Source organism: Colossoma macropomum, unplaced genomic scaffold, assembly GCF_904425465.1.
Source record: "Colossoma macropomum unplaced genomic scaffold, Colossoma_macropomum, whole genome shotgun sequence".
In the NCBI taxonomy this organism is placed as follows: domain Eukaryota; kingdom Metazoa; phylum Chordata; class Actinopteri; order Characiformes; family Serrasalmidae; genus Colossoma; species Colossoma macropomum.
The window spans coordinates 61212-85150 of record NW_023494907.1 but is presented as its reverse complement, the minus strand read 5'-3'; the positions used below and the strand labels follow the sequence as shown (position 1 = coordinate 85150).

Sequence of the window (23939 nt, the reverse complement as noted above, 5' to 3'; positions counted from 1 at the left end):
ATGAAAAAATAAATTACTATAATTTTAGCTATAAATAATGTTACATTTTAAAATGTCCTTAAAATATTTAAAAGTAAAAGATTTATTTAAAAAATGTAGGTAAAATTTAAAAATACGTATTATACATCCTACATCTTGAGACGTCTTGATGTTATTATTGCCAAGACATCTTAAGATCCGTGTCTATAGACAGGTCTTAAAGACATGTCTTCATGTCTTAAGACATGCCTCAAGATGTCCTAAGACGTCTTCATAATGTGTCTTTAGACATGTCTTAAGACATCTCAAGACATGGTGATGGCTGGGTATGTAGTATGTCAGGCTGAAGGACTGTACATCAGAGACAGTAGTCAACAGCACAAGGAGCACCACAAGGGACTGTACTTTCCCCTTTTCTCTTTACACTGTACACCACAGACTTTAAGTACAACTCTGAGACGTGCCACATGCAGAGGTTTTCGGATGACGCTGCCACTGTGGCATGTGTAGGGGGAGGGCAGGAGGAGGAGTACAAGACCCTGGTGAAGAACTTTGTGGCATGGTGCCATAGGAACAAACTGCTACTGAACACTTCCAAGACAGGGCTAGGCCACCCACACAGCCACTCTCTATTGAGGGAGTTGAAGTGGAGAGGGTTACGACCTACAGGTATCTCACACTGCAACTGGATGATAAGCTGGACTGGTCAGCCAACACAGACATCCTGTACAGAAAGGGGCAAAGCCGGCTCTATTTCTTGAGGAGGCTGGGTACTTTAACATCTGTAAGAAGCTCCTGCAGATGTTCTACCCAGACTGTGGTTGCCAGCTGTCTTTTTTATGTTGTGGTGTGCTGGGGAGGAAGCATGAAAAAGAGAGATAAGATGCGACTGGACAAGCTGGTTAGGTGAGCGGGGTCAGTGGTCAGTGCGGAACTGGAGTCTGTGGTTAAGGTGGCAGAGAGAAGGACATTGCACAAACTGCTCTCCATTATGGAGGATGATGACCACCCGCCGCACGCCTTCATCATGGTCAAGAGGAGCAAGTTTAGTTGCAGGCTGCTGTCAGAGCTGGTCATCCGACAGGCTCAGGAGATCCTTTGTCCCTATAGACATTAGGCTTTTTAACTCTTCCCAGTGGGGCCAGAAAAGAAGAGAAGAGAGAAGAGGGAAGAGGATAGATAAGGACTGAATCTCTTATGCTAAATCATAGGTTTATTATATCCATCTGCACATATGGACACCTTACTGTACATCTTGCACATCTGCACACTTTAGCGTACATCTTGCACATCTGGACACTCCACACCTAGACACTATATTTCATTACCAATATATGCACATATTTATTCAGTATTGTCATTATATGCTGTTACCTGCGCCTCCTTACTCATTATTGTCTTTTTAATCTCAGGACAAATCATATTGCATATTTTTGTATATTTCTAGTTGTATATATGCCTGTAGTTGATAATTTTGCAGAGTCTGTACATTATTCTTTTCAAATTGTACCACCCTTATTGCTATTACTGTGCTGTGTTGTGTAATTGCTACTGGCTGCTAAATTTCCTTTGAAATCAACCAATCTATCTATCTATCTATCTATCTATATAATGTACCTGCTGACTTCTTAATAATGTTAGCTACATGGTACCATACCATATCTATGCTGGTTAACAGTGAACATTCTCATGACAGCTGTTGTATTTTATGTGTAGTGTTACGACCCCCTGTCATAGTTACTTTTCTGTATCTTTGTGTGGCCATTTTCTGTGTTTTCCCTCTTGTTTTTTCGTGATATGCAGGTCTGTGACTGGCCACATGAGGGTAAGGTCCTCTTCACACCACTCTTTGCTTTCATGCAAGCTTTGTTAGACTCTGCAAAACTCTTTGTGAATGCTTGAAAGGTAGGGGATGAGCTCCATTTTGTTTTGGTTACTGTTTCGCCTGGTTTTAAAGCAGGGAGATAGGGTAGCCCTTTGTATTTTGTTTGTTTTGTTCTTAGGTTTGGTTTGTTATCATTAGCACTTTTTTGTTATTTTGGCCTATGCTCATCCCTGAAGCCATCACTTCCATTCAGTGTTGCCACTTGCAAACTTTCAAACCTGCAGTTTGCTCATTTAAATGCTCTCTGGTCTGGCAGCTGATCTGGGGAGAGAGCACACTCTCATTCTCTGTTACGGCCTGAACCTAGACTTGGTCATAACAGAATTGGGGGCTCATCTGACTGTCTCTCTCTCTCTCTTTCTCTCATTTGGTGCTGGTTTTGTCTGGTGAGTACTTGAATTTTTGTTCATTTTCTGGCATTTTTCTTTTGGTAGGGGAGCTGTGTGAGTATGACTTGATTTTAGTGAGTTTTATGGTCTGTCAGGTAAGATTGGAACCAGGATAAAGCCTTTCCTTTGATACCAACCAGATTTTCCAGCCTATCAAGAAGGATCTTGTGGTCAATAGTATCGAATGCTGCACTGATGCAAATATGGCCACTATCGAGAGACACAGAGAGATCATTTACTACTCTAGTTAATGCTGTTTCAGTGCTGTGAAAGGGTCTAAAGCCAGACTGAAACATCTCATGCTGAGAGTTTTCTTGTAGATAGGAGCTCAGTTGATGTGTGACCACTTTTTCTAAGATCTTAGCAATGAAAGGGAGATTGGAAATTGGTCCATAGTCGGCAAGTTCATTGGGATCAAGATCTTGCTTTTTAAGTAGGGGTTTAACGACTGCAAGTTTTGATGATTTTAGTACATATCCCAGAATGTGGGACAAATTTATTATAGACCGCAGAGGTTTAACAACATAGGGGACACTCTGTTTGAGCAGTTTTGTGGGTACTGGGTCAAGAATGCATGTTGATGATTTGATGAGCTAATCAGGGTAACTAATTCATTTGTTTGTAAAGGACTAAAAGATAGCAACTGGACTTTTGAGCTGGCAGGGCACCCATCATGTTGTGATAATAGATCTACAGTCAGATTTTGGATTTGTAGTCTAATATTTTCTATTTTATCATTGAAGAATCTGCTAAAACCATTGATGCTATATGTTGTTTGAATATCGTTTTCAAACTGTAATGTTACCAGTTAGTTTGGATATAGTCACAAACAGGATCTTAGGATTATTTTTGTTATTCTCAATTAGTGATGAAAACACAATGCTTTGGCTGCGTTTAGGATACGCTTATATTCTATGATGCTGTTTTTCCATTCAATTCGGAAACAGTCTAGTTTTGATATACACCATTTACATTCCAGACTACAAGCCATTTGTTTTAGCATATGTGTATGTTTGTTATACCATGGTGCGAGCTTTTTTCATCTGACTTTTTTCATCTTAATCTGTGCCACATTATAAAGAGATGACTGAAGTGTGGATTGTAGAATTTCACTATTGTTTTCAAGATCATCGAAGCCCAATGGGGCAGGGATGATTGATAAATCTGGTAAACTGTTTATAAGAGCATCTATAGTGGAGGCAGTGATAGTTCGCTTGTGGCGATAGTAGGATGGTACGCAAACATTATAGTCCAGAACGACTTCATGCATAACTAAGTAATCAGAGATGCATTCATTCTGAGAGACAGCTACTGAGTTTTAGTTCTAAGGTGTTGTTGCAGTGGTGTGTAGGCCCTATCACATTTTGAATATAGCATCAAGAACTGCTTCAAAAGCCATTTTTAAAGGGTCTTGAGTATTCTCAAAATGAGCGTTAAAATCTCCTACTATCAGAATTTTATCTGCAGAGAGAGCGATACTCGTAAGAAACTCAGAGTAAGGGCATGGGGAACAATAGATTGTAGATAATAGGGGTGCGGGAAAAAATCGATTCTTAGATGCATCGCGATGCAGACGTGAACAATTCTGAATCAATTCACAAATGTCAAAAATCGATTTTCTAAATATTTAATTTATAATGTAATGTTGACGGAACGCAAAGGGCGGAACTTGGAAGTGCGGAAGAGCAGCGCCCGGACAGTCTGTGGCAGCACATAACAAAAACACTGCTGGATGAGTGAGAAATCCGACTGGCACCCTCTGCATTAAAAGCCAGGTTAGGTCAGGAGTCGCAAGCCAAATGTTAAGAAGAGCTATTTTGTCCTTTCAACAAAAATCAAACCACCTTGGGAGCCACATCATTTAATGTCCAGTATATGATAATATCCTAGTATAGGCTAAACAATATAAACGAGAGCGAAGATTTACTTTGCTCTGCTTTAAGCTTTAGCTCAGCTATGGCAACTTTCCTCCCCTTTCCGTCAGGAAACTTTTCCTCAAAAGTAGATCAGTTTCTTGTAAAATGCTTCTCAGCGTTCGGCTGTTTTATGAGGCTGAAGTCGCTTCTTATTCTCCAGTTTGTTGTTTGAATTTTCCCATTCCACCTTAAATTCTAACTGAGGCGCCGAATGTAAATACGGCACCATTTAAGGTGAAACGGGAAAATTAGAAAGAGAAGCGACTGTTTATTGTTTGACAGTCTCTCGTTGCAGATTTAACTTGCCAGGAAACCAACTGCGCTGCTTATAAATAATATTGCTATGTGACCTGCAATCTGCACGGCAATTCTCAGTCGTTGCGAAACGGCTTTCGCGCTATGTTGCACACGCCCCATTTCAAAGATATTCTACCCCCCCCACTCTCTACAACGAGACCAAAACCAAAGTTATAAAATCATTAAAGAAAACGGTTTGAACGACTTTAACGTATCTTATTTCTTTAACCAGATCTTATTTCACCGTGACTGCCCATTTTATTGCAGATGAGTGGCAGCAGTGTCTCCTGTGCTCCAAACAAAAGGAGTGAATAATGAGAGCCTTCTAGTTCACTTGCCACATCACTTTCATTTGACTTATTAATAAAAAATATTGGAAGTAAATTCATAATGGATCATTACAAATACCTTGCTTTAACATTACCAAGTCCTTACACAGCGAGAAAATATAAATGCTGTTTAGAAAAAAAAAGATGCATCGATAATCGTTTTATAATCGCATCGCTCTTTATAATGTGGCATTTCTCCATGTTGGAAAGAGATATTGTTGTTAGCATGGCTGTTAGACATCCACTGATGCCTTGGGTTGAGTCTGTCGACCAGTCAGAGGCTGTGTATCTGACTTATCGCTGGAACAACACTACTCTTCCAGGCAAAATGAAGGTATGTCTGTAGCATGCAGTGTTCACAAAATATTTATTCTTTTATCTACAATGTCCTTAGTTGTTGTATATCAGATTGTCAACCTGAGAGGGTTAAGCACTGCCTTCAGTTAAACTGCCTTCAGTATCTACAGCTCAATGCACATGCTTTCACTCATGGTACTCTATTCTCACTTTTAGGAAAAGTATTTCTTCACACACACACACACACACACACAAACTTTCTAAGCTACTTTCCTTCTGGGTCAAAAATATAAGCTTGTTTACTTTTTTAAACAAAAATCACATTACTCCCATTTTGAGTAACAGTGGATGAGAGGATGGCTGGCACAAGCTTTACGGCAGGGATATACAACTCCAGCACAGTGTGGTAGTACCCCTACTGAAATACACCCTCTAAACCCACTAAACAGAGGAATTGAATCAGGTGTGTTTGAGCAGGTAAATCACCAAAGTCTACTGGACACTGGGCCTCCAGAACTACAGTTATGCACCCCTGGGCTACAGTTTGTAACAGTACACCAACAAGGCGGAGCTGCAAAAGAGGGTTTCAGGTAAAGTGGACAGTGAGTGCATTTGCTCAAAGACAACAAAATCTTTAAAAATAACTTTTAGATAACTTAAAATATATTTTTTTCATAGTGCCTTGAAAAAGTATTCATACCCCAAGTAATTGTGAAGTGAAAAGAAAATTATGCATCGTTTTCAAATTTTTTTACAAAAAAAAAATCTGGAAAGTGTGGTGTGCATTTGCCCCCCTGAGTCAATAATATGTAGGACCACCTTTCACTGCAATTACAGCTGCAACTCTTTTGAGGTATGTCTCAACCAGCTTTGCACATCTAGAGGATTAATTTTTTCCCCATTCTATGCAAAATAGCTCAAGCTCGGTTAGATTGGATGGAGAGCATCTGTGAACAGCAATTTTCAAGTCTTGCCACAGATTCTCAATGGGATTTAGGTCTGAACTTTGACTGGGCCATTCTAACACATGAATATGCTTTGATCTAAACCATTCCATTGTAGCTCTGGCTGTATGTTTAGGGTTGTTGTCCTGCTGGAAGGTGAACCTCCATCTCAGTCACAAGTCTTTTGCAGCCTCTAACAGTTTTTCCTACAGGATTGCCCTGTATTTAGCTCCATCCATCATCCCATCAACTCTGACCAGCTTCCCTGTCCCTGCTGAAGAGAAGCATCCCCACAGCATGATGCTGCCACCGCCATGTTTCACGGTGGGCATGGTGTGTTCAGGGTGATGTGCGGTGTTAGTTTTCTGCCACACATAGCGTTCTGCATTTAGGCCAAAAAGTTCAACTTTGGTCTCATCTGACCAGAGCACCTTCTTCCACATGTTGTGTCTCCTACATGGCTTGTGGCAAACTGCAAATGGGACTTCTTATGGCTTGCTTTCAAAAATGGCTTTCTTCTTGCTACTCTTCCATAAAGGCCAGAACAGTTGTCCTGTGGACAGATTCTCCCACCTGAGCTGTGGATCTCTGCAGCTCCTCCAGAGTGACCATGGGCCTCTTGGCTGCTTCTCTAATTAGTGCTCTCCTTGTCTGGCCTGTCAGTTTAGGTGGACGGCCATGTCTTGGTAGGTTTGCAGTTGTGCCATACTCCTTCCATTTTCAGATGATGGATTGAACAGTGCTCCGTGAGAAGTTCATAGCTTGGGATATTTTTTATAACCTAACCCTGCTTTACACTTCTCCACAACTTTATCTCTGTCCTGTCTGGTGTGTTCCTTGATTTTCATGATGCTGTTTGATCACTAATGTTCTCTAACAAACCTTTGAGGTCTGCACAGAACAGCTCTAGTTATACCGAGAATACATTACACACAGGTGGACTCTATTTACTAATTAGGTGACTTCTGAAGACAATTGGTCACGCTGGATTTTATTTAGGGGTATCAGAGTACAGGGGGCTGAATACAAATGTACGCCACACTTTTCAGATTTTTATTTATAAAACATTTTGAAAAGCATGTATAATGTTCTTTTCACTTCACAATTACTTACTATTTTGTGTTGGTCTATCACATAAAATCCCAAAAAAAAACATTTAAGTTTGTGGGTGTAACGTGAAAAAATATGGAAAAGTTCAAGGCACTGTATGTGGGCAAGAGTTAAACTATCACTATTTAAAGATTATAATAATCTTAATATAATGAATTAAATACTTGTGTAGACAGAACACTCACATAGCCTTCCTGCTCACAGTCACTGCTGGAATCAATCTCTTATAACCCTCCTCTGATGTCCTGTATTTCTTCAGGTCCAGCTCATCCAGAACCTCCTCTGAGTTCAGAATCATATAGGCTAGTGCTGAACACTGTGCAGGAGAAAGAGCCTCTTCTGAACATTTCTCTGATTTTAGATACTCCTGAAGCTCTCTGGAGAGAGACTGATCATTCATTTCAGACAGACAGAGGAACAGATTGATTGATCTGTCAGCTGTGATGTAACATTGTCCATGTGTATTTGATTTTATTATTCTCTTGATGTTCTCTTTAATTTTCTCTGGATGTTTCTGTGTGGGTGTCAGTAGACCCTGTAGGAGTCTCTGATTGGACTCCAGCAAAATTCCCAGCAGAAAACGGAGGAAAAGATCCAGGTGTCCATTTGGACTCTTCAATACTTTATGCAGTAATCGATCAAGCACCTCATCCAGTGCAACATTTTTAGACCATCGTTTTTTCTTTGGTGTTAAACACTGCAGTGGCTTCATGTTCTTGCTCTCATAGCAGTGAAACACAAAGACAGCTGCCAGGAACTCCTGAAAGCTCAGATGAACAAAGCAGTAGACCTTCCTCTGGTAAAGCACACATTCCTCCCTAAAGATCTCAGTGAAAATCCCAGAATACACTGAGGCCTCAGTGACATCAATGCTGCTCTCTCTCAGGTCCTCTTCATAGAACATCACATGGCCCTTCATCAACTGTTTGAAAGCCAGTTCAGCCAGTTTCAGAAGAATTGCTCTGTTGGACTCCAGCAGGTTCTTTGGGTCTCTCTTATCTTTCTCTTCATACTTCTCGTTTTTCATGTTTGTCTGAGTGATCAGGAAGTGTGAGTACATTTCAGTCAGAGTTTTAGGGATTTCTGTATGATGCTGTTTCATGATTTGCTGAAGAACAGTGGCTGAGATCCAACAGAAGACTGGAATGTGGCACATGATGTGGAGGCTCCTCACTGTCTTAATGTGGGAGATGATTCTCTGGGCTTGGTCTTCATCACTGATCCTCTTCCTGAAGTACTCCTCCTTCTGTGCGTCACTGAATCCCTGAATTTCTGTCACACGGTTGATGTATTTAAGAGGGATCTGATTGGCTGCTGCTGGTCGGGAGGTTATCCAGATCAGAGCAGAGGGAAGCAGCTCTCCTTTGATGAGGTTTGTCATCAACACACTCACTGATGATGTCATAGTGATGTCAGATACTTTCCCACACTGTTTAAAGTTCAGTGGAATTCTGCTTTCATCCAGACCATCAAATATAAACACAGCTTTGATCTGATCATAAATCTCTGGGTCCAGATCTTTGAGTTCAGGATGGAAGTCACACAGAAGTCCATGAAGACTGTATTGATCATCTTTAATCAAGTTCAGCTCCCGGAACGGAAGCACAAACATGAAATCTACATCCTGATTGGCTTTTCCTTCAGCCCAGTCCAGAATGAACTTCTGCACAGAGACAGTTTTTCCAATTCCAGCAATTCCTTTAGTCAGCACAGTTCTGAGATTTTGTATTTTTTGTCCTCCATCATCATTTCTGTCTTTCTGTCCAACATCTTTAATCTTGACAGCCCCAGTGTTCTCTTTATCCAGTTCTTCTTTTGGACCTTGTACATGTTTAAAGATGTCTAAGCAGTTAATTGGAGTGTCTTGTAGGTGTTTCCTAGATGTTTTCTCCATCTGTAGAACCTCATGTTCTTCATTCACTCCTTCACTCTCTCCCTCTATGATGTATAGCTGTGTGTAAATCCTGTTCAGGAGAGTTTTATTCTCTTCTGTTCTGATTCCCTCAAATAAGCTCTCGTACTTGTTCTTCATGCTGGTTTTGTATGCCTCTGAGACTTTTTCCAGGACATCATCCACTGGTTTATAAGAATCCTGCTGGTCTTGAGTTTCATCCACCATAGTGTGTTTGTTGAGTTCTGTTCTGTGCTGCCTGTTGGGGATTAAATACAGAAGCACCAAAATCATCAACAAAAATACTTAACTTAGGATTTTTTGCTTTTGCTTTTTCTATGCAGTTGCCTTAGTCATTTCAGTAAGAACGTATTTTACATCTTGAAACCATAAGCCAGATTTAATGTCCCTTTTGGAGCAAGACAGTGACATATTTTCTTATTCATAAATGAGGAATACTGGCATGTTTACTGAATATTTCTGCTATATATACTGTTATACTGTCTCATATATATATATATATATATATATATATATACAGTATCTCACAAAATATATATGTATATATATATACACACAGTATCTCACAATATATATATATACAGTATCTCACAAAAGTGAGTACACCCCTCACATTTCTGCAAATACTTACAACACTATAGAAATGAAACTTGGATATAACAAAGTAGTCAGTGTACAGCTTGTATAGCAGTATAGATTTACTGTCCTCTGAATATAACTCAACACACAGCCATTAATGTCTAAATAGCTGGTAACACAAGTGAGTACACCTCACGGTGAAAGTGTCACAGTCCAAATTGTGCTCAAAGTGTCAATATTTTGTGTGACCACCATTATTATCTAGCACTGTGTAGCACGGTATGTGCTACCCCGGGCTCAAGGAGGACGCTGGAGGCAGGGTTCAGTGTCGCAGCAGCAATATCTTTATTACCCAAATAAACAAACTCCAAACAACCCAAACTATGCTGGCCACTTTTCAGTGGCTTCAGTCAGCTAGCCTTTTCAGTCTCTCACACTCAAGCTTTTCAGCTCTTCAGTCTCTTGCTGCTGCCTGTCCCTCTCCCTCTCTGTTCCCTCTCAGCTCTTTTAAAAGGCGCTCGCGCTGCCAGCCAGATCAGCATCAGCTGGCTCTCATTAAGGGCAGCGTGAGCACCCCAGCTGAGAGGGAACGAAAGCTCGCTGCTCCGCCTCCACGTCACCGCCCCCAGCTTGCAGCTCGGCTGCCCGGGTCGAACGTGAGGTATCGTGAAGCGGCCTCGCTGCGGAACAAGGGGCGGGGCCCAGGTGGCGGAGCTCGGGACGTTAGACACCTTGCGCTCCTCCTTCCACTTCAGGATGCCCCCCAAGTGCTCAAATGGTTTTAGATCTGGAGACATACTTCGCCAGTCCATCACCTTTACCTTCAGCAAGGCAGTTTTAATCTTGGAGGTGTGTTTGGGGTTATTATCAAGTTGGAAAACTGACATGCGGCGCAGTTTCCGAAGGAAGGGGATCATGCTCTGCTTGAGTGTCACAGTACATGTTGGAATCCACTGTTCAGCTCCCCAGTGCCGGCAGCACTCATGCAGCTCCAGACCATGATGCTACCACCACCATGCTTGACTGTAGGCAAGAGACAGTTGTCTTGGTACCCCTCACCAGGGCGCCGCCACACATGACACCATCTGAGCCAAAAAAGTTTATCTTGGTCTTGTCAGACCACAGGACATGGTTCCAGTAATCCATGTTCCGGGCTTTCTTGTGCGTCAGCTTCAGAAGAGGCTTCCTTCTGGGACAACGGCCATGCAGACTGAGTTGATGCATTGTGCTGCGTATGGTCTGAGCACTGACAGGCTGACCTCCATCTTCTTCAACCTCTGCAGCAATGCTGGCAGCACTCATGCGTCTATTTTTTGAAGCCAACCTCTGGTTATGACGCTGAACACATGGACTCAACTTCTTTGGTCAACCCTGGCGAGGCCTGTTCGGAGTGGAACCTGTCCTGGAAAACCACTGTATGACCTTGGCCACCATGCTATAGCTCAGTTTCAGGCTGTTAGCAGTCTTCTTATAGCCTAGGCCATCTTTGTGGAGAGCCACAATTCTATTTCTCACATCCTCAGAGAGTTCTTTGCCATGAGGTGCCATGTTGAATATCCAGTGGCCAGTATGAGCGAATTGTACCCAAAACACCAAATTTAAAAGCCCTGCTCCCTTGGAACCTTGTAACTCTAATGAGTCACATGACACCAGGGAGGGACAACAATACAATTGGGCACAATTTGGACATGTTTACTGTGTGGTGAACTCACTTGTGTTGCCAGCTATTTAGACATTAATGGCTGTGTGTTGAGTTCTTTTCAGAGGACAGTAAATCTACCCTGCTATACAAGCTGTACACTGACTACTTTAAGTTATATTCAAGTTTCATTTGTATAGTGTTGTCCCATGAAAAGATAAATAAAATAAAAAATAAAATATTTGCAGAAATGTGAGGGGTGTACTCACTTTTGTGAAATACTGTATATATACATGAAAGTCACTGTTGAAGGGTTGAGGATGGCCAACAAAAATTGTGCATCAATAAATGGGCAGTAACAAACTCCAGATGGAGCTTAAAGGTAGGGAATTCTGATAAAATGACCAGTATGTATACACAGTGATCCATTGGACAAAGTGATCTGAGAGTGGCTGATATATCATGTGAAGCTACAAATGGGTGGATCTTAAATATATACATAATTTGACATGGTGCAGAAGAAGTATCAGATGAGGCCGCAATTTCTATTTGAAAAATGCTCTTTTATTGAGAGCAAGGGAAAACAATGCCACTTGAAATGCAAATGAAAATTTAGATAGGTCACTCATAGGCCCACTCTTTCTTCTGATGGTCACCAAACACAAATACACTCTAACTAACCCTGAGCTGGAACATTGATATATATGGAATGAATTTTGATTATATATATATATATATATATATATATATATATATATATATATATATATATATATATACACATATTACTCATAGGGCATACTTTGTGTATTCACAATGTGTGCCCACGAGATTAACATAATTGCTCACTGGGGCTTTAGAAAGAACAGCAGCTGTTAGACCTCCATGGAGATTACTTATAATTTTTTTGGTACTGAAGAGAAATGTATTTGTTTAAAAAATAAATTCAATTTGACAGAAAAGCCAAATATCTCTCTGGAAATTAAAAAGCAGAGTACTATCACTGACTTTGATATTGAAATCACCAGTGCAAGTTATTCAGACAATTCAGACAAGTAATTTTTAAACCTGATGATCAAAGATGATGAAGAACCAGTAATTAGTAATTAGTAATCAGTAATTAGTAATAGCAAATTAACTTAGACTCTTAAATCTTTATTTATACGACAATCACTGACAAACTAACAACCTAAGCAACAGTTTAATATTATTGATTAGAGATTTGCAGTGGGAATATGTATGAAATTTAATTAAATATCTGGGGTTTGTGGGAGGGTGTCTCACTCGTTGCAATAATTACTAAACAAATGGCCGTGAATATATGTTGTATATGTTGTATATTCACTTCAACCTCAACAAACACTGAACTGAGGAAAGATCTTTCTAAAAATATATTACATAATAATACATGGATTAAAATTAGCTGTCACAAACATTTTCAGTACAAATGAAGTAAAGTTGTTATGATATCACACATAAGGAAGAATTAACTTTAGTCTGGCTATTTATATCTTCTTTTATGGTAGAATCTTAAATTTGTATTTATTGTTTCCACTTTGTAGTCTGTTTGTCAGACTTAAAAAAAGATTTCTGATTTTTATGGATTTCTCAACCACTGTAACAAGATGGCCTTTTCTCCGCAGAACTTCAAAGTAGGAGCTCTAGCTCTCCTTATCTGTATTAACAGTAAGATAGATTTAGAGTGATGTATAGATCATTCTACTTAACTGGCTCAGTCAGTGTTTAAAACACATTTGTAATTGGACCTATACTTTAAAATCCTTTTGCTTTGAGACAGCCTATATTTTAATTATGTTTATTTTATTAAAATAAATGATAGAACATTCCATTTTGTCAGTATCAAAACAATCATACAAAACTACTGAAACTTTACCAAATGCTTCAGAAGTGACTTTTTTGGTATTGACAATTTTAGATTCCCAGCTACTAAGAGGATACTGGGCCACTGTTGGCCTGCTAATGGCAAAGCTGGTGGTCCACTGGCTTTTTGCTCAGTGTTTTCCAGGGGGTCCAACAGTTTAAGTAGAGTATTAGACAAAATGTCACTTTTCAGCAGTCATTTTCCACCCACAGTCCAATTTACTTATTTTTCCTTCATTACTTTCTTTCACTATCCTTTGTAAAATAGTTGAGTAAATAATTTTAATAATCTTTTATTATTCATTTTAATTATTTAATTTTAATAGTAGTCTCATAAAAAGTCAGTTATCCAGTTGTGACCATTCTAGCACAATGTTATTTTCCAAAATAAAAGGCTGTGTGCATTTAAAATCTGTTTGAGGAAATTAAAAACTAGTTATCAGGGTCAATGAGCAGAACTCACAAACGCAAGGCAGTGCAAGACTAGCAAACACAAGTTTGAACAGTACATACACAAAATCATATTTTTTTTCATTAAAACACAAAAAGAGTTTCCGTAATTGCAGGAAATATGAATTTCCTTAGTGAGAATTCTCAGTGTTCCACACTGATTTGCATACCTTAGGGCACTTTTACTTCAAAACAATGGGATCTAAAATGCAGGGGTGTGGTTAAAATAAGGCTCCACCTACAGACTACAATTGGTTGTGTTTTGGTAGATCCATCTAAATCCTTTGAATTCTCTTTGAAATAATGGAAAAAAATCTTTGAAAAAGTGTGAATTTAGGGCTTATGGTTTGAACAGACACCTCCCAATAGAGTACTAGAGTAAAGTACTCCATAAATGGTGATTTTGAACTTATTTAGCTTATTTCTGTCTCTATTAATGCCTTGGGTTTAAATGGATCAGAATATAATCATTGTAAATATCTACAATCTGAACTCCTAACTGTTTTTCAAGTATTTTTTTATAGTGGGAGCACAGTTTGAACTAATTTAGTAGAATCATCCATAAATGATCAAACACTACACCCCATAGGAAAGAAAAATCTATGTACATACATTTGCTCATATTAATAATATATGTGCAATCAGGATCAATTCTAGGATCAGAGCTTTAGAGGGTACCCAATAAGACCAGACCCCACCCTTTTTTGGGTAGAGGAAACACTCTGACTGGAAGAACACCAACAAATCTGAGAAAACTTTGTGCAATGCTGAGCCTGTGAGCCACAAAGCCATCACTTGTAAGTAATTTAAATGAAATTGTATGAACAGAAAAAGATAATGAGGGATGAGCAATAAATAAAAAATAAATAAAAATGTAAAGATAAACAAAAAGAAACAAGTTGGGCATCGTCTGTCTCATCATATCTTCTATCATTCTATAGCATTAATTAGTTGATACACATACAAACAGAACTAGTCTAGCACATTGACTTTAATATCAACACATACCAGTGGTGCAACAGCTCGCTTCTCTCAAAAAAAACAAAAAAGATAGCTAACAAGAACAACACAAAGAGTGATCTGTGATTCAGTGCAGCAGAAATGAGGACTGCTGCTAATGATTGTAATGTGTTGGTGCTCATTGATAAGAAATCCTCGTCTGCACCACTTACTGGAGCCACCACACCACAAAGTCACACTGTAACTGGCTCTAGTGTGTGTGTGTGTGTGTGTGTGTGTTAACTCATTATTTGAAATACAATAAAATATGAAATTTAAGGCAGCCAGGTTTTTTTGTAGCTTTTTTGTAGTTTTTATTTGAGGACAAATTACCCATTTAGAACGTTTTGTTTTATTCAAATATTTTGTATATAAAATATTGTTTTTTGTTTGGTTTCAGGCATGAAGATTTTTACTGATTGACTACCATTTCATATATAAAACTATAGGCAAAAAATGTCTGCGTTAGAGATGTGTAGAAAAGTTTGTAATGTTTTAAAATGTCTGTGCTAAATATATGCCAATATACGCACATATACGTCAATGTATTGCAATATAAACACAAGTAGATGAAATATGTACAAAATAATGCATTTATTTTTAATTTTACATATATATGTCAAAGATTATCAAACATACTATAAACTTAAAATATGTATTGAAAATTTAAAAATATTTCTTTTGCAAATGGGATGCATTTAATTGATCAAATTGACATTTATTACACATATCAATCTAATATTATACATCACACATTATAAGGTGTATTATTTTGAGATAAAGAGCCAATACGCAGCCTGCTGAAGACCCTGAATTGTTGTCCATCTTATATGTAACACATATGACATCGGTGAATTTCAGTCTATATGTAAGAACAGGCAAAAAAAAACAATTTTAATGGTTTAGTTCTCGAGCATTGTGAACTGATTTTAAGTGACCTATGTTAGGAACTCATTGTCGTTGATGTGTTTGACATTTTCATATTAGCTACTGTTTAGCCTTTAAAGTCACAGTCATGAACAACAGGACATGTGGGGCATTATCTCTGCTAAAGATCTCAAACAATCACTTCATTACTCATCAGTGTTTCACTAAAAGGTAATAACTTACTGTGGGTCAGAGGACACAGGTTGAAAACTGTTGAAAACAGGAGGAAGCCCTGTGGACACACAGCTGGGCTCTCTTTCTTTGCTGAAATCATGAGGTTGAGACATGGACTGTTCACTCTTCATAGACACACAGCTGGGCTCTCTTTCTTTGCTGAAATCATGAGGTTGAGACATGGACTGTTCACTCTTCATAGACACACAGCTGGGCTCTCTTTCTTTGCTGAAATCATGAGGTTGAGACATGGACTGTTCACTCTTCATAGACACACAGCTGGGCTCTCTTTCTTTGCTGAAATCATGAGGTTGAGACATGGACTGTTCACTCTTCATAGACACACAGCTGGGCTCTCTATCGTTGCTGAAATCAGGAGAGTGAGACATGGTGTGGCCACTCTTCATAGACACACAGCTGGGCTCTCTTTCTTTGCTGAAATCATGAGGTTGAGACATGGTGTGACCACTCTTCATAGACACACAGCTGGGCTCTCTATCGTTGCTGAAATCAGGAGAGTGAGACATGGTGCGGCCACTCTTCATAGACACACAGCTGGGCTCTCTTTCATTGCTGTAAATACAAATATTTTTAAAATGAACCAATAATTTGTTAAATACTTCAATTTAAAAATAAATAAATAAAATTATGTTAGACTAGTGTCATTGTTGTTCTTTTCAAATCACTTCTTCTTTTGAATTTATTTATCCGCCTCAAAGGACATCTCGTTTATGGGGGCAATCGTGGGCTGGAGGTTAGGGAACCAGCCCTGTGACTGGAACGTCGCTGGTTTGATCCCCTGAGCCGACAGTATATGACTGAGGTGCCCTTGAGCAAGACACCTAACCCCCAACTGCTCCGGGCAAGTGTGCTCACTGCCCCCAAGTGTGTGTCTTCACTAGTGTGTATGTGGTGTTTCATTGCACAGATGAGTTAGATTGCGGAGGTGAAATTGTGGGACTAATAAGGGTCATCTAATCTTTATCTATTTTACAATAACATAATAAATACATGGTTTCACCAGTCTATAGAGCTGTAACTACTGATAGCTAGAGCAAGACATTCCATACCTTTGAAATTCTGATCATTCAGAGTGCTTCCACACATACAATTTCTTTGTTAGCAATCTAGGTAATGCCTGGCATGAATTAATAATGCCTCCAACTAAACAAGCTATACTTTATGTATTTTTAATATTTTATGTAAATTAATGGTAACAGTTCTCTCTAGGGATGGACTGAAAACTAAATTGAGTGGACATATATTTTTGAACAACGCTAAAAATGGTTTATCCTTTAACATTCATGAGCATGAACATTTTAAAGCTCCAAGCTGAGAACTGGAAAGACCAGTAGTTAGCTAGCTAGATCAGTATGTGCTAGTACATTAACATTAAGCAAGCCTTCTGTAGCTTTAGTGTACAAGCAGAATGAATGAACGGGTTAACTGAACGCTTCTGCACTTTAGCCCTGCAGTTCTTCGCATGTGCATTGTGTTTTCCTGTACATTTACAGTTGACACTCAATCATGTTACTGACTTGTAGCCCAGTAATCTAATTAGCTGTGGGATGTTCCACCAGTTTTTTAGCATTACACAACTTTACCAGCCTTTTGTTGCCCCTGTACAACGTAGATCAACTTTTAAAAAAATAACATTTGATATGTTGTCTTTGTACAATTTTCAATTAGAGTTTACATGCAAATCATGTTTGTGAAAATCACTGAAATTCTAATATTGACATGAAATTTGAAATTTTATTTAATGTGTACATATGATGACAACATATGGTTAAATATTCAGATAACTCATAAGAAGTTAAATCCCCTGCTACAATTGAGATTAAATCAACTGAGATTAAGCACAGTGATTCTGATATTTTAAATTAAATTAAAATTTAAATTTAAAAAGAATGCTTATGTGACACGCATGCATGAGAAGGGGCAGCAGATTCTGTTTCTCTCAGCTTGTCAACAAATGCTGGTGTAGCTGTCCATGAGGTGGTGCTCAAAGGGTAATTTATATAAATGGCAGTGGTGCTGAAGTAAAATACACTCTGCAATTTGTCCAAGATCTTGGCATAATGCTGCTTTAACAGGGGTTATAACTTCATATGAGTTAACTAAATATTTAATCACAAAATAATAATACTTTGTCATCATATATACACATTGCATAAAAAATAAAGCCTACAATATATCACTATTAGAAAGTACTAAAATGTACTGGTGTTTGTAATTATGAATACATATAGTCATTTCCAATGTTTGAATCGCCCTGGTCAAATACCTTGTTTTGTTGATTTTGTAAGTGAAAATTAATTCAACATGTCCTCTACAGAGGGCACTCGAATATGGCATTTTTCTGCTATTTTGAGTGCGTATGTGACGTTGCAGCAGAACACAGACGCTCGCGGATGTAAAAAAGACGACACGTTTAATATGACCGGGCAACCAAAGCAAAAGGGCAGAGCAAAAAACGAAGTCACAAAAACAGGCAAGGAAGTCAAAAACACGGGTCAGTCTATACAGGCTAAGGTACAAAAGGGATCAGGCAAAAGGCAAAGTCGAAAATACTAAAGTAGAGGTCAATACACGAAAAAAAAAACAGGCAATCATAAACAAACGCTCAGTAGATCAGAATGATACAATACTTCGCAAAGAGTCTATCTAAAGCCCGGGCTTTTAAAGTATACTGACTAGTCATGTGAATCAAAACACATGTGATACCAGTTAGTATTCCGGTGATGCAGAGCGCTGATAGGTGCGCGAGCGGGAGTCAGAAGTCACATGAGTCCCAACTGTATTGTGGGCAATGGTGTCCGTGTCTGAATCCGAGTCGGAGGGAAGTTGCTCCGTCATGTGATCTCCCAGAGGAGTCTGGGAGATGAAGTCCGGTTCCTTGTTAGATCTCGCCGAATACGTTACAGCATAATTTTTATCTGTTTTTCCATCGTTTAACATATAAAAAAAAATATATATATAAAATGTGCCATTACTTTTGCACAGGACACATGTTTATGAGATTTTCAACTCATGACCAGCTCATGCTCTTTCAACTCGTGCTCTTTTCCTCTAAAGTTTCCATGTTGTTCTGCTGTCCTCTTGCTCCTTCTGCTGGCTGAACAGCGCTACTGCACATGGACACACCTTAACTACGTAAATATTTTAAAAGCCCTGATAAAACAGCAACATATTTAAATATATTTATACAACCTATAAGTTTACCACATTCATTTACTTGATTTTCATACAAACTGATGTCTGACTAGCTGAATGATATAGCTTTTTCTAAATTAGGCCTGTTTATACAAAAACATTTATTTAACCATGTTTTATTTATGTACTCTGATGTCTGTTTTGATGTCTTTGACCATCAGCCATTTTGTAACTCAGTGTAGAAGTTTAATCCAGCTCTGAGATTCGTTTAAAGGAGCTTTTAAATGTGAATAAACAGAAACACACATTCCTGCTTTAATCTACACTAGTTTTTCACATTCCTGTTATTAATAAACTTACCTTGTTAAATTGAGAGCGCTAAAGTGTTCTCTCTGTCTTGAATGGCGACATGTTACTTTTTTTTTTTTTTTACCTTGTCAGGTGATTTACTTTCGGTTTGGTCTTCTTTGAGGAAGTGGTGCTCTGATCACTTAGGTCCATTCGGGTTTTCCTCAAAGATGATTCTTTAAGCATGTGCTCAAACTGATATTGAACTGATCACTGATGAGCTCCAAATTTAATAATCTAAAAGTCTGAATGCCTGTGTAGCTGTAGTAACAACCAGTTTGCAAACATCATAAATACATAAATGTGTGGCCATTTTTATAGATAACAGTATGTCTGCTAGGAACCACATAACCAACTATATTAGAGATCACTGAACTACTCCAAAAAAACAAAACAGAAAACAGAGTTTATTTAAGCTCAACCAGACTGAAATTTAGCATAACTGAATCTCTCAGTCACAAGTTACCATCATTTACATAGTAAACAGAGTATTTGTTGTGAGATTTTCTTCCTCTGTGGGAGCTCATCACTCTAAGTAGCACACTGTCTTTCTTCTGCAGAGACACAGTAAACTAATTAAGCTTTCTGATGATAAGATGTGTTAACTATCACATGTTTGTCACTGAGAATGATTTGTTGTGTGGCCTGATTACTTTTTACAGCTGAGTATGTGTGTACATTTCATACAAGGCCATTCCAGCACCAAGTAGAGTGTTTATCATGTCAACAAGCATTCCCTGGGTGGAAGGCAGGAAAGCTGGAGAGGTTGCCCTTGAGAGGTTGTCAGCCCATCACAGGGCAGACACACAGACATACACACACACTCACACCTAGGGGCAAATTAGTACCTTGAATTCTCCTGACTGCACGTCTTTGGACTGTGGGAGGAAACCCACACAGACACAGGGAGTACCTGTAAACTCCACACAAAAAAGGACCCTGGGTGCCCAGCTGGGAAATAGAACCCAGGCCCTTCTTGCTGTGAGGCTACAGCACTACCCAACACAACACTGTGCTGCCCTACAACTAGTTCACTCACAGACAATATAATTAAAAAGACTTGCTGCATTAGATCACTGTGTTGCTTTAACAAGCATTTGTTTTTTGTCATGTTATGCAATTTTCTGTAGTGCAGCATTATATCCCTCAACCTCATCGGTTTAACAAAATTCACAATTTCATATATGCTTCTTGTGTTTACATCCATCAGTGTTGTCTCACTACAATACCCAGCATGCTTTATGCAAATACATCATACAACAACCGAGAGTCTCTTCAACATTAAACAAATCCTGACTCCACTGATCCAGAGGCTAATAAACCCATTGTGGTGATAACTAGTATTAACACTAATCTTAGTTGGCTTCCAAACTGTTTTTATTAAAGGAATAATTCAGTTGAAGCCTTGGCAAGCTAGCAAAAAAAGTTTCAAATGGTCTACAAAAGGATCCACTGCAAAGCAGAATTTACTTCCTCTTTTAAGGTAAATTATCAGAAGGGGACTTTCCTGCACAAGGACTTTTGTTCCTTCAGCGACAACTGGAAGGCAGTATTTCCCGCAAGACAGCGCAACACTACCCCGCCCTATTTAGTTCTGAGCCAACCATGCACAACAGCTAATTAGCATATACCAGGGCTCCTTTACTGCAGTGGAAGATCACTGAGCTTGGTAAGTTAAAAACAACCAAGTTCTGTTTATATCTTTCCACATTACACAAAACGATAGATTTATGTAGTAATTTTTTTAATGGCAAAGGACGCATTTGTGTCATTTAAAGAACAGTCACTAGCTAGCTAAGCACTAACCAACTAGCTAGTTAGCTAACTAGATAGTTAGCTTGCTTGCAATTACTGTTTAGTAAGCTATCTTTTATATGTCATTTTAATCTATGTAAGGCTAGCATTATAATTATGTGAGATTGTTGTTTGGAATATAGATGTTTGAGTAGCTGCTTAATTTTATTACACTGTATATTAAATGTAGTCTATACAAATTGATTTGATGTATATTCACATATTTATTTTGTTTCAGGTTGTAATGAACATTTTCAAGATGGTGAAGTTTTGGCTTGCAGATTTTGAGAATTCTATGCAAAACAAATAAAAACCAAAGGATCCAAAAATATTCTGAAGTCACCCTCTGAAGGATTCATGCAGAATTATTTGGCCAGAATTGAAGAGGAAAAACATGGTCAATTTATATTTCTAAAAAAACAACATCTTTCCCAGTGGTAATGTGAGAGGTCATGTAAACCTAGTGATCACTCCTCAGAACAGCCTGATCAAACTAGAGCCAATAACTGATTAGCTTATATATTTTTCAAATGTCTAAGTGAAAAGAACTATAATGGATGCATCGTACATTTACAACCAGAACTTTCTGGTCATGACCTTAATAACCCTTGTGAAGATGCTGTGAACCTCTAATAATAGTCTTTAGCTCACTGTGGCATATTGTGCCAAGTAGAAAGTATGGATCAAGTATTCTGTATCTTGATGCTACTTTTAAAGGCATTACGCAATATGATTATGCCTTTTATGCTATACTTGTAAAGAGCAATCAAGACTGTGGGGCACCTGTGGCTTTTTTCATTGTTAATGAGGAAACCAGTGGCATCCTGGCACTATGCTTGAGAAAACTTCAAGAAGGGGCAGGAGGATTTCAGCCCAGGTAGATTTTTATTTAAATTTTGTCATATGACTCATTATTGCTATTGTTTATAAGGGGAAATCTGCAGGCTTACGTAGAGCAAAATCAAAGCACAGCCTGGTATAATCTCTCACATCTGTGAGACCACAAATATAATAGTCTAAGTAAGGCAGGTCAAACTGGGGACCTTCCAGACTAAAGTGCTTTAGAGATTAGTGTTTACCCTCATCGAATGCTCCAAATTCAGTTCATGAAGGCCTTGCTAGTTAGCTGATGAGCTGAAACAGGCGTGTTTATTGAGGCAGTGTGCTGAGGTCTGCAGTGTTTTGGCCTGCGAGGACTGGAACCTGACACATGTTGTCTGAGTGGTGCTAGTTCATTTTTTGTTCACTACACGTGAGATTCACATGAGAGTGAGTTTAATAACAAGTTTATGCTGGAATTGCAGCTGTATCATGATTGACTGTAACCTTAAATAAGTGAATGCAGTGTGTGTGGCATTCCCTCATGCCAGGATTTTGCTGTGCTTGTTTCATGTGTTACAAGTAGGCTTACTTTATAAGTGGAAGCAGTTTTATCCTCTTCAAACAATAATTGTTTAGACATTTTGTGTTAGATCTATATTTTTCTTGTTTCAATGTCTAGACCCTTCATATTGCAGGCAATACACTATAAAACCATGCTACTGGAGACAAAAAAACCCCATCAAACTCAGAAACAAAGTTATGCAAGCTAATTTTCCCTGAAAAACTGCAAAAACTGATAAGCATAAATCAACCAATAAAAATATATATTTTTCACAGACAGTCACCACGTTTTGTTACACTTCACCTCTCATTTTTCATTTTATCATGACCGTAATAACCCCTGTGAAGATGCTGTGAACAGTGTTGACCATGGGCTATTGAACTATATTCACCAGTGTTTTTTCTCAAGGATTATCCAATGCAGACATTCCAGTAAGGTGTAAAGACCGGGCAAAAGGTTTGAAAAAATTTGATTTGAGAGATTGACGTTATTATGTCACACTCGACAATTTTAGTCCATCCACGCATACTTTCTGTTTCTGCCCACAGGACGCTGTTGCCTGAATATTTTTGGTTGGTGGACTATTCTCAGTCCAGCTGTAATACTGAAGTGTTTAAAAGCTCCAGCAGCACACACTACAATGTCAGTGTCACTGCACTGCTGATAATTATCCACCACCCAAATAATATCTGCTCTGTGGTGGTCTTAACCACTAATGAATAGGGCACCTATGTACAACATTATTTCCAAAAAAGTTGGGACAGTGTGCAAAATGTAACAGAATGCAATGATATGCAAATCATGTAAACCATATTTTTAAAGGAAAATAGTAAAACGACAACATATCAAATGTTGAAACTCAGAAATTTTATTGTTTTTTTTTTTAATATATGCCCATTTTGAATTTGATGCCAACAACACGTTCCAAAAAAGTTGGGACGGGGGCATGTTTACCACTGTGCTTCATCGCCTCTTCTTTTAACAACACTCTGTAAGTGTCTGGGAACTGAGGAGACACTCCTGTAGTTTTGAAAGTGAAATGTTTTCTCATTCTTGTTTGATACAGGATTTCTCTGAGAAACTTCCATCTGAGAAAGATGTCATCTGGATGGCAGCATATGTTGCCAAAACATGTATATATCATTCAGCATTAATGGTGCTTTCACAAATGTGCAGGTCACCCATGCCATGTGCACTAAAGCACCCCATTCCATCATGAATAACTGTGCACTGATAACAAGCTGAGTGGTCTTTAGCCCAAAGGACACAGTGTCCATGATTTCCAAAAAGAATTTCAAATGTTGTTTTGTCGGACCACAGGACACTTTTCCACTTCGCCTCAGTCCATTTTAAATGAGCTTGGGCCCAGAGAAGGTGGCAGCATTTCTGGATCCTGTTAATGTACAGTTTCTTCTATGCGTTTTAACTTTAGCATTTATGGATGCAGCGACAAACTGTTTTGACAGACAGTGGTTTTCAGAAGTGTTTCTGAGCCTATGCAGTGATTTCCTCTACAGAATCATGTCTGTTTTTAATGCAGTGCCGTCTGA

The 23939-nt window shown here is 38.7% G+C and overlaps 1 protein-coding gene across 1 annotated transcript in view; it reads right to left on the bottom strand.

Moving 5' to 3' along the window:
• LOC118800545 (NACHT, LRR and PYD domains-containing protein 3-like) overlaps positions 1–19307 on the bottom strand; it is a 36502-nt gene extending 17195 nt beyond the window's left edge. The window contains exons 1-3 of the mRNA XM_036560805.1: positions 19224–19307; positions 15717–16280; positions 7332–9296 (exon numbers count right to left, since the gene is read on the bottom strand). Coding sequence (XP_036416698.1) covers positions 7332–9296; positions 15717–16252 — 2501 coding nt within the window. The 5' untranslated portion in view covers positions 16253–16280; positions 19224–19307. The remainder of the gene's footprint in view (positions 1–7331; positions 9297–15716; positions 16281–19223) is intronic.
• Positions 19308–23939: the final 4632 nt, after the last annotated feature.